The sequence below is a fragment of the Lampris incognitus genome, chromosome 12, assembly GCF_029633865.1.
Source record: "Lampris incognitus isolate fLamInc1 chromosome 12, fLamInc1.hap2, whole genome shotgun sequence".
Classification (NCBI taxonomy): Eukaryota; Metazoa; Chordata; class Actinopteri; order Lampriformes; family Lampridae; genus Lampris; species Lampris incognitus.
The window spans coordinates 28,006,557-28,018,004 of record NC_079222.1 but is presented as its reverse complement, the minus strand read 5'-3'; the positions used below and the strand labels follow the sequence as shown (position 1 = coordinate 28,018,004).

Here is an 11,448-nt window from a genome sequence, read left to right as displayed (position 1 = left end):
GACTACTGGTTGAGTGACCGAATCAGGGTTTGAAAGCAACTGAGACGCGGTGTTTGGAAAATCCGCGTCTCAACCGCTCCCGCCACATCCCGAATCAGACTTTTAGGCAGCGGTTGTCCTCCATGGATGTACGCCTCCTCCTCTCTTCCATTGGCCGGTGCTGTTTGGGCGTCTTCCTGGTTTCATCACAACCAACGTCACAATGCTCCCTATAAATACACGTCTTACCGGCACCACACGCGGTAGGTAGAGTTGAGACCCATTCAAACCAAATATATCCGGAACGGGAAAAGGGATTTCTCCGAATTCAAATCAGATATCGCGTTAAGAACTGCCGACCTGGCGCGCTTGATGTAATATCAACCTTACGAGTCGGTTTTTTTTCAATCAACGTTTAATTTCCTTATTCCGCCCGCGCTATCTTCCGTTGCGCGCGGGCTGGTTAGCCCCCTTGCTAGTGAGCGGCGTTTCTCTTACCTGAGACAGTTGGAGCCGTGTGGTAAGTTCAAGGCCTAGTTTTTATGTAAACATGTCGAGCTGCAGCGCTCATATCTGTGTTTTCTGTCACCGTGTTAAGTCGTTTACGTTCGGATTTATAGCCAGCGCTAGCTGGAACGAGGCGAAATCGCCGTTTCCATCAGCTGATCGGCGTTAACAAAACACTGCCCAGTATGCTAGCTCTTTTCTTTCCAATCGGGTTGAGTCAGTGATGCCGCCTAGTTTCCTTCCCCCCGCTAGCCGTCACCGGTGCGCTAATACAGCTCCCAACATCCAAGCGGCGGTAAAGGCGTCTGCTACAGTTGGTGACGCTGACGTTAGTTCTCCGATGTCTTGATGAGTGTAATGAGAATTGCCAGGCGCAGGAGTGGGCCAACCTAGCGCTAGCGGCGTTAGCCGTCTCCGCGGCTTAGAGGACGTTAGTACCAATTCAGCCCGTCGTTCAAATTAATTTGCCGACAGAACTTTCCTTCGTTGCCAAATTGGTACTTTGTGTCTATTAAGTCACATCCGGTTGGGTCTCCTTTATGGACATCGTCTACGTCTCAACTGCAGGTTACTTACTAAACGCTATGCTTGATTGTAACCAGTGTTTCGTAATTGAGACACGCTGTTCCTGTTCAACGTTAGCGCGACGGTACTCGTGTTTGGGTGCGATCGGTCAGCTATGAATGAATGACGGCACGTGCACATGTACGTTTCTTTATTCTGCGGGTGGTGTGCTCTTTGTCTCATTATACATTAGTGATGAGTTTCTCAGCTTCGGCCGCTAAATCTCAATGACATCAAAAATAAAGTCGAACATGTGAGCGTCACTACGGATTAAGTGACGGTCCTGGTGATACCATCGATTCCTGCCTGCGACATAAGACCAAAAAAAATGGCCACCCACGATTGTTCAGGGTAGCTAGGGGTCCTCATTTAGTCCAAGTTCTTGCTTTACAAGGTTTCTCCACGCAACCTATCATGTACCATATCGCATTTCTCTTAAAGCTACTAACGTGATATTGTATATCATTTGTCAGTGGCGATCATTCCCGTGTTATTCTCCATCGTGTTGATGTGTTGGGCTTGTAAAATGTCAGTGTTTGTTTTGTTCGGGGCTTTATGGAGCTGCTCTGAGTGAAACTTGTGTGCTTTTTTTTTGTTGTCTTTCAGGATGTACCTTCATTCACCAGCAGTTCTCGTTCCACAATGGCTGGCTGTTCAGTGTGCTTGATAGCTCTGTACGGAAGCATCAACAACAAAATTACTATAATTGCAGGATAGCAATAAGCCCACAACTTTACCTCTCTTTATCCTGATTTATTTCTAGTCGTTTCCAGTTAAATTGCATACAACACTTGGCTCAGTTTCTGTAATCCTTTGAGCATTAAGTACTGGAAAAAAAAGTTGTTTATTTATTACCTATATACCTCTTATTTGAATAGTTGGTCTCTTAACATTATTTAATTTGAAAGGCGTCTGGTCCTTTTAAGTCAAGTCAGTTCAATTTTATTTATATAGCCCAGTAATCACAAATTACAAATTTGCCTCAAGGGGCTTTACAGCAACACAACATACTATATAACCTTCAGTCACACAATGGTCTCAACGACAGCCGCTACAATAATACTGGCGAGCACAGTGGGGTTAGCCACCCAAGGTCCACTGACCGAGTACATGTGGCTGCTGATTGTTGGCTTCATTATTGCCTTCATCCTAGCCTTTTCTGTAGGTGCCAATGATGTTGCTAACTCATTTGGCACAGCTGTTGGCTCTGGAGTTGTCACTTTGCGACAGGCTTGCATTCTGGCTACAATATTTGAGACAGTGGGTTCTGTGCTTCTTGGAGCCAAAGTGAGTGAAACCATCCGAAAGGGCATTATTGATGTAAACATGTACAACAGCTCTGAGCATGTGTTGATGGCTGGATCTGTCAGTGCCATGTTTGGTAAGTATCTGGAAGATCATTTTGGGAGGGACGGGTCCAGAGTATAGAATTTCTCATCATTGCTGTAATTTATTATAGTTCAGTGATATTTACGTGGTTGATGCCATTTTTCCCCCCAAACCATATTGACCGGAAATTAAAATGTAATCTTATTTCACAGCACCTGAAATTAACCTAACACTGTTTCTCTGGCAGTTGTTAATTAACCTGGAAGACACTATATAGGCAACACTGTGTGTTTATTACCTGTTGTAACCCAGAGTTCGGCTTAAAGCTTTTGAATGGTGAAAGAAGGCTGCCATTATTGACTTTGACCTTAATTATTTTATTTATTTCAATTAGGCTCTGCTGTGTGGCAGCTGGTTGCCTCATTTCTTAAGCTACCCATCTCTGGAACCCACTGCATTGTTGGTGCTACTATTGGCTTCTCCCTGGTCGCAAGAGGCCAACAAGGGGTCAAGTGGTTTGAGCTTCTCCGTATTGGTGAGTCAGATGGTTCCTTTGAACTTGACTGACATAGAAAGGTACTCAGTGTTTGACTGAAATGGAAGAAATAGTGTTTGGAAAATCCACTCCCAATAATATAATTGTATATGCATGGTGTTATCAGTAATGCAGTACAATTGTACAACAATTGGTTGCTCCTTTATTTTATTCTGCAGCTCTTCAAAATGTAGTGGGGTTAAGTTGTTTGTCATTTTAGGGTTCGATTTTCATGAATCCTGAGAAATAAAAACTCATGTATAAAAAAAATGATTCACAAAATTGTCTTCTCTGCAGTTGGTTCCTGGTTCCTAAGTCCCCTGTTGTCTGGTATAATGTCAGGCGTTCTTTTCTACTTTGTGCGCATATTCATCCTGCACAAGGTAAGCTCAACAGGTTTTTCAAGCTGCTCTTTTTTGATGAGAAACTTCTTGAGAGAAATTTGTCTTCTACATTGTCTGTAGCCTTAACACAAAAAGTGTTTTTTTTTTAAACCTTATATTTCTGACTTCGCCTTTTGATTTGCCCCTGTAGAAAGACCCTGTGCCCAATGGACTGAGGGCCCTGCCTGTCTTTTATGCGATCACCATGGGAATCAACCTGTTCTCCATCATGTACACTGGGAGAAGTTAGTATCATTGTTCCAGTCCTTTTGCTCTGCATGCCTGCCCACAGCAACAGCTTAAAATAAACTGCTCCCTCAGACAGCCGGATACCCACACTTACTCCAGACTGAACCAGACTAGTTACTGTTTTTAAGTGAAGGCCTGTTTATTTTAACATGTTTTTTTGGAAAGTGGTTTTCTTGCTTGTGGTTCTATGTGGGTCATAGCTGGAATTAAATTTTACGAATGGATTACAACCAAGACATAAACAAGATATGACGTTATTATTGACATCGGTGTCTTTGCCATTTGAACGTGGGAGAAAGCAGAAAAAGGAGGGTCTTTTGAAATTACTTAAATAGATCAGTTCCATTTGTTTTATTCCTACTCGGCGTTGATTTATTTAAGTGCTTTGTTGCCCTTACCTCCTCAGGAAGCTATTAAATTGAACAACTTTTCCTCCTTTGATTTCTTCCCTCTATAAGATCTAGCAGTTCAAGAAGTTAGCTGGCCTGGGCCATTAAATATGGTTACATGCCAGAAGATGGCCAGATATGGTGCACTTATGTGTATGTGTACATGCACACGAAGGAGATCACTTGAAGTACCAGCATAGCCCTTAGCTGAGTCAGTCACGTTCTCCATTTTCTTTTTTCTTTTTTTTTTTGAGTGACACTGTACATTGGGACCTGTACTCGTACGTAGCCAAATTTATATGGTTTTATTCAGTTATGTATATCCATTCCAACCCATTTAAATGTGGACATATGATTAAACTTTGATTTTAATTTTTTGAATACCACAATGAGCCAATTCATGGACATAGACCAGTTTCATATTAGGTGTACCGCAGCTCACATATTTTTTCGTGTTTTTTTTTTTTTACTATATTTCCTTGGCTGTTTTTCAGCTTAACAAAATACAAAGTGTTGAATGTAGTACTGATAAGAAGTCATTTAGATCCGATCGCATCAACCTCCCATTGCTAAACTTCAATCCACTTTGAATGGAATGCTAATTTTCTGCATGGGTTCAGCTTTGGAAAACGAACATGGGTTGGAAATGGTTGCTCAGGGGACACTAAACAATTGGCATCATAGACAGAGCTAAACACTCCACATTAGAGATGAATTGACATGTTTCACCAAGACTCATTCCAAAACAGAATTACAGGTTTCATCACAGAGGCTACCTGAAAATAAAACGCAAAGATTGATGAGAATTGTTGGGACTTGAAATTTTGGGCTTTGAACATCAAGCAGCTTTTACTCTTGTCAAGTGCAGCACAGAGGCTAGGACAGAAGTCAGGACTGTTGACAGTGTTTTCTGCCGAGTGAATCATCGAACTGTAATTTTATCCTTCGGTGAAATTAGAGTTGGAGGAAAACTGCACTCACGGTAGGGGAGACAAAAAAAAAACAAAAAAACCTCACAACCATGTTGTGTAGTGTATGCCACAGAATACAGAGGTTGCAGGGAGGGGTTTGGAACGCAGCCGTGGGTTAGTTCCACTTCCTGAGCAATCCCATTCATCCCACTGCATGACTGTGGTGCACGCTCATCCCTTTTATGTAGGAATGTTTTTGTAGCTCACCCAATGCTGTTTTTCTTTATACAATCCTTTTTATTGTTTATAAAAGTGACCCACAAAAACAGCCGTATCTACTCAAATTTCCCCGTTCTTTTCCTTTTGCGATCTTTTTTTAAGGTTTTATTCACAATTTACTGTATACTGCAAACCATTACATATGAGCTTGCTCTTGCCCTATCATCTTATTTCTTTTTCTTTTTTTCTCTCTTTAAAACATTTTTTTTTTGATTTTCACTCCCTACTATCTTATTTCTGACCCCATTAGGGTTAAGCTGGCCCACACCTGTTTTTGGCTGTCTCGCTGCTCCTAAAACTTTTTCTTGGGAAAGACAAGAGGCTCAGCTGTTCTCTACAACCCCCCCTCCCATTTCCTCTTTCGTCATGCCCCTCCCCCTCCTGGAGGGAATGAGTTTGCATTACATAACTGAAAACACATCACTGATGTGTTGTGCCGTAGTAGGCTGTGGTCTCCTGCTGCACCATGTGAGAATGAGTCAGTGGGGGGAGAGCAGCACTGCGGACTCTGCCCTCAGACTAATAGAGCTACTAAGACACTCATCTCAGCAATGGCCTTCATTTCACTCCTTTTTTTTCCACATTTTTCAATCAGACATGGCTGAGGTCACCTCAAGAAACTTGCCTTGAATGTTGTTTAGCTCTTATGTTTTTCTTCTTCTCACCACACTTGCGTCCTTTGCGTATGACAGGGACAGCCACCTCCCTAGGGGAAAACCTAGTTGTTTACTCTGCCAACATGCCCTGCACTGTGTGTACTTCCACTCCACATGCACACATTTACTGCAGTCTTGGCAAGAGGTAGCTGTTTGTGCTATAGCAAATGCTTAAGTGAACGACTCCCCTTTTTCTTTTCTGTATGTTTTTTTTTTCCCCGAAACGCTGTGCTGTAACTTTTTTAAGGATTTCATTGCCCATGTGCAGTTGTTAGCAGGGCATTTGTAGGGGGGGGGGGGTCACTGACATTTTGGTCTTTAAGCTTTTGATAGGTTGTATAACTGTTCACATGCGGGGGTGGGGGGGTAGACATGCTTACCATATTTAACCAGGACGTGGCACAATGAGGCAGTGCAGTTACGCTTGGTAAAATGTCACCCAGTGTACTCAGGTTGTTTTCCTTTGGTTAATGTTCTTCATTTTATACTGCGTTTATCTAGCTGCAGCAGCCAATCAGAGTGCTTTACAATGAATACTTCACATCCACCCACGTGCAAATGCACACTCATACACTGGTGGTGGTGTCAACCATATGTTTGTATGTAAAATCAACACTTAAATCAGTTGTTGTCAAGATATTGTCTTTTGAGAGAGGTATTTGTTTATTAAACTGGCTTTTTTTTCCATTTCCCCCTTATATGTATGTATATCTGTCTCTCTGGCAACCTGGGGGTCCTCTAGTGCTGGGATTCGACAACCTTCCTTGGTGGGGTATAGTCCTGCTGTCGCTGTTCTGCTCTCTGCTGACTGCTGTTGTGGTCTGGTTTATTGTCTGCCCTCACCTCAAAAAGAAGATTGAACGTAAGTGGCCTCAAGGTCTTGATTTAGGAAACGTAATGACTCGACTCTCAAGTCCATTCAAATATGTTTTTCAAGTCATTAAATTGGTTTTTATGTAAATCTAAAATTGTAGACTCTGGTGGTGCACATGTTGCATTGGCAGTCGACATGCAAAATATTCATGCAAATTACTCTTGTGTAATCTAATCTAACAAATGGGGCCCAATGGAAATTTAATATAATGGAGTCTCTCTAACCATCAAACATCTATATGAAAACAGCTGAGCTGTTTTTTTTTCCATTTTATTTTTTAAGTTCATTTCATTAGATTTCAACATTAATGAATTAATTCCAGTTCCTCAGGTCACTTCACATTTAGTTTGTTCTCCTTAGCTACAACCATATTTCACTGTCTTTTTGGTTTGGTTCGTGAAAGGCTGAATTTGGTGATCCCATGGCACAGCATTACTTAAGCAAGTCTAAAAAGTGGCACATGTCCACAAAGTCATGCTCATTTGATTTTATTGTAATCGTTCTAAAAATGTCTAAGTTGGCCTGTTGTTCCTATCGTTCATAGAAATGTTTTAAACAGCCTGAGTGGTATTTGCTTATCCATGACTGTGTGGGATGTGCTAACTGACACGATGTGTCTGGATCCACTCGTCCAATAAACTGAAGCAACCTAATTGGGTCATAGTGATCCACTAATTGGTCTTTACCTCCTTAACAAAAATAGCTGGGTTGACTTAAGGCGTTGACATGGCATTTGCGCTGCATGGGCAGGGTGAGGGCCGGGGAATAATTGCTTCAACACTTGCCTTGACCAGTTTGGTTCATTCGATGAACCAGACTGTTTAGCAGACAAGGATGTTCCTAGGATTACTAAACAGAAACAATTAGCATTAAATCTGTCATTCACCTTAAAACCATAAACAAATGTCATGTGAGGCTGTGGGGCCAGCTCATATATTTGATGTTTGCTTACTTTTAATCTTTAACCATGTGTGACCTATATGCCATGTTTAACTCCACTCTATTGCTGAGATAGCTGCTTGAAGCTCATGTGTAGCAAGTCAAAGGTGGTGCCATAGAGTGCCTTCTCCTGTGAGAACTATGTGTGGGGAACTGATCGAGTGTAGCGAGGTCTATACAAAATAATTGGAGAAACAGCCTTGGTGGGATGTGAGCTGGAAGACGAGATAATAATAATAATAATAATAATAATAATAATAATTAAAAAAAGGCCCTGTGGTGGCCTGGTGGCCTGTCCAGGGTGTCTCCCCGCCTGCCGCCCAGTGACTGCTGGGATAGGCTCCAGCATCCCTGCGACCCTGAGAGCAGGATAAGCCGTTTGGATAATGAATGAATAATAACTTTATTTATGTAACACTTTTCTAAAACAATGTTACAAAGTGCTTTGCAAAGAAATAAAACCAGACAAGGCAAAAATAAGAATAATACCAAATAAGTAAGAGTAAAATTAAAAACAGTGTGAATAAATAAAGACAAATGGGGCATCCAGGTGGTGTAACGGTCTATTCTCTTGCCTACCAACATGGGGATCGCCAATTCAAACCCCTGTGTTACCTCTGGCTTGATTGGGCATCCCTACAGACACAATTGGCTGTGTCTGCGGGCGGGAAGCCGGATGGGGGTATGTGTCCTGGTCGCTGCACTAGCGCCTCCTCTGGTCGGTTGGGGTGCCTGTTCGGGGGGGAGGGGGAACTGTGTGGAATAGCATGATCCTCCCATGTGCTACGTCCCCCTGGTGAAACTCCTCACTGTCAGGTGAAAGGAAGCGGCTCAACTCCACATTTACCGGAGGAGGCATGTGGTAGTCTGCAGCCCTCTCTGGATTGGCAGAGGAGGTGGAGCAGCGACCGGGATGGCTCAGAAGAGTGGGGTAATTGGCCGGATACAATTGGGGAGAAAAAGGGGGAGGGGAACAATAACAACAACAAACATTTATAAAAGCTTTCATAAAAATAAAAGTTTTAAGAGGAAATTTAAAAGAAGCTAGAGACTTGGTTTGTCTTAGTTCAACAGGAAGAGAGGTCCATAGTGGGGGCTCTTACAGCAAAAGCCCCATCACCCTTTGTAACAAGCTGAGACCTGGGAATAATCAGCAGGGCTCCAACTGCAGATCTTAATGGTCGAGAGGGCGTATTCCAGGTCAATACATCAGAAATGTATATAAGAGCAAGACTGTTTAAGGCCTTAAAACTGAGCAATAAGATGTTAAAATCAATTTGAAAAATGAGAACAGACAACTGCCCTATAAGAGACACTGTACTGTGCTGATCGGCGCACACTTCAGTATCTAGGCTTGTGCGTCTGTTCATGAAAGTATTAAAGCGTGACAATACTGTAAGAGATTTTTGTTTCGCTCCTCATTTAATGTCAGAGTGGAATTAAATAACTGCCCCGGCAGTAGGCATAAGCTCTGTGGTATCTTATCATCTTTGATAACTTAAGCTATGAACGGAAGTGTAAATATGATCTTTTTAATGTCATCCATTTGTGATTCTCTGACATGGGAGCTCAGTTTTGAACAATATCTACTGTAGTTTCCCCCCCCCCCCCCCCAATTGCTTATGCAACTCATGTTGCTCTCCAGTGCTGAGAGTAAAAGGAAACATATGTACCTGCTCATATTCCATTACTGTACTGCGTACATATTTGAACATAATCCAAGCAGTCTCACCCCACCCTCGTGCTCTTTTAGGAGATATCAAATCTTCCAGCCCCTCTGAAAGCCCTCTGATGGAAAAGAGGGAGCTGAGAGAGGCCCACTGTCCAATCCTGAAGCAAACCCTGAAAGAGATCAGCGTCCCCACTACCCAAATCGCCCAAAACCCCTCTGCTCAGCATCAGCCTGCTCCTGAAGATCGTAGGGTGGCGTTTGACATTGGAGATTCTGATGATGTTGACAACAAAGAACGCAAGGTCGACTTTGACGTCGGCGACTCAGATGATGTCGACAGCAACAAAGAACGCAAGGTCACGTTTGATATCGGAGACGCCGACAACGCTGACCATAGCAGTGATAATGGTGGTAAGTGTTATGATGGTTTGAATGTAGCATTCTCTTATTTTTTCCAGTGGTATGAATGCTTTCCTTTGTTTTTTCCTTCAGTTCCTAAACAGGTTCAGTCCAACAATCAAGTCCAAGTTAACAACCAGCATAGCAGTGTCCCTGCAAATCAGCTTCAGTTCAACAACCATGCCCAGTTTAACAACAGGCCAGCTCACATCCCAAGTAATGGTTACAGCCAGTACCACACAGTCCATAAGGACTCGGGCCTCTACAAGGACCTGCTGCATAAGCTCCACCTGGCCAAGGTAGGCGACTGTATGGGTGAAGGGGGCGACAAACCCATCCGTCGCAACAACAGCTACACTTCATATACCATGGCCATCATTGGGATGCATGGGGACTTCAAGCACAAAGAAGGGGAGTTCCGTGCCTGTGAGGATGGTGACAAGGGCCCAGGATCTGGTGGTCAGGACAGGAAGCGTGTTCGTATGGACAGCTACACCAGTTACTGCAATGCTGTGGCTGAGAATATGACTTCAGAGGGGCTTAGTGAGGGTGATGTAGCACTTGAGATTGGAAAGGATGATGCAGGCAGAAGACACAGTTCTGACGACGACGGGTTGGAAGCGGATAGGCCTGAAGTCTCAACTCTTTTCCAGTTCCTCCAGATTCTCACTGCCTGCTTTGGATCCTTTGCTCATGGAGGCAATGATGTAAGGTATTGAGATTCTTATAAAGGTCATATAATCATCAATGATCAGAGGCTCTCAATTTATATTCACACTGATCCCACTGACTTAACTTGAAGTCTTTATTTTTTGGCTGTCATTAATCCAATTTTCTCCTTACAGTAATGCTATTGGACCCTTGGTAGCTCTGTGGCTGGTTTACACAACCAATAGCGTGACTTCAAATGCACCCACACCCATCTGGCTGCTGCTGTATGGAGGAGTAGGCATCTGTGCTGGTCTGTGGGTATGGGGTCGTAGAGTGATTCAGACTATGGGCAAGGACCTCACTCCCATCACACCATCCAGGTAAAGATGCAATACGCCCTGCAAAACTTGTTTCTCCTTGGTCAGAAAACTGTACTTGACAGTGTTCCACATCCTATCCAGACACTGACAGCCTCTTAAATAAGCACCCATGCACAGACAGACCCACCAAATAGACTTGAGTCTTTTTTTCCTCTGCAGTGGTTTCAGCATTGAACTTGCCTCAGCCCTGACTGTCGTAGTTGCATCCAACATTGGCCTGCCTGTTTCCACCACCCACTGCAAGGTAAGCTGGTCAAATATTGTGGTCTAGGACCTTGACACTGAGACACGGAGGAGGTTATTTTATGTGTGGGAGGCTACAGTAAACAAGAGCCTAATTGTAAGACACTTTAAATGTGAAGCCACTTTCCTCTCAATAAAACGTTGCATAACTTGGAAACAAAGATTGTGGTTTCTAGTATAGTTCAGCACATAGCTTTCAAATTGGTCGAGTGAAGTCGTGGATTTGAAGGCGACAATAGTAGTCTGGTGCTGGAAAGTGTTTGTTTTTGTGTTTTCCCAGGTGGGCTCTGTGGTAGCAGTAGGTTGGCTGCGTTCCAAGAAGGCGGTGGATTGGCGACTGTTCCGAAACATCTTCATGGCATGGTTTGTGACTGTGCCGATCTCTGGCCTCATAAGCGCGGCCATCATGGCGCTCTTCATCTATGTCATCCTGTGAGTTTTAGGTTCACGCAGGAGACGAGAGAGAGAGAGAGACCGCGCTCCAGCGCACAAGAAAAGGCTACATGGGA

The 11,448-nt window shown here is 43.4% G+C and overlaps 1 protein-coding gene across 2 annotated transcripts; it reads left to right on the top strand.

The window, feature by feature from the left end:
- Positions 1-252: 252 nt before the first annotated feature.
- On the top strand, positions 253-11,382 carry slc20a1b (solute carrier family 20 member 1b). Of its 2 annotated transcripts, XM_056290806.1 has the most exons (11): positions 253-499; positions 1,657-2,431; positions 2,774-2,914; positions 3,212-3,297; positions 3,449-3,542; positions 6,524-6,643; positions 9,348-9,677; positions 9,759-10,377; positions 10,511-10,696; positions 10,856-10,940; positions 11,220-11,382. In XM_056290806.1, the coding sequence occupies exons 2-11, from the start codon at positions 2,083-2,085 to the stop codon at positions 11,373-11,375; spliced, it is 2,166 nt and encodes a 721-aa protein (XP_056146781.1). In that variant the 5' UTR covers positions 253-499; positions 1,657-2,082; the 3' UTR covers positions 11,376-11,382. The 2 variants fall into 2 exon arrangements, with proteins under 2 accessions (XP_056146781.1, XP_056146782.1); XM_056290807.1 differs by lacking the exons at positions 10,856-10,940; positions 11,220-11,382 and having other exon boundaries at positions 9,759-10,372; positions 10,511-10,640.
- The last annotated feature ends 66 nt before the right edge of the window (positions 11,383-11,448 follow it).

Coding starts and splice junctions, on each gene's coding strand:
- slc20a1b (XM_056290806.1), top strand. CDS start 2,083: ATGGTCTCAACGACAGCCGCTACAATAATACTGGCGAGCACAGTGGGG. Junction 2,915..3,211: donor GTTTGAGCTTCTCCGTATTG/GTGAGTCAGATG, acceptor TCTTCTCTGCAG/TTGGTTCCTGGTTCCTAAGT. Junction 3,543..6,523: donor CATCATGTACACTGGGAGAA/GTTAGTATCATT, acceptor GGGGTCCTCTAG/TGCTGGGATTCGACAACCTT.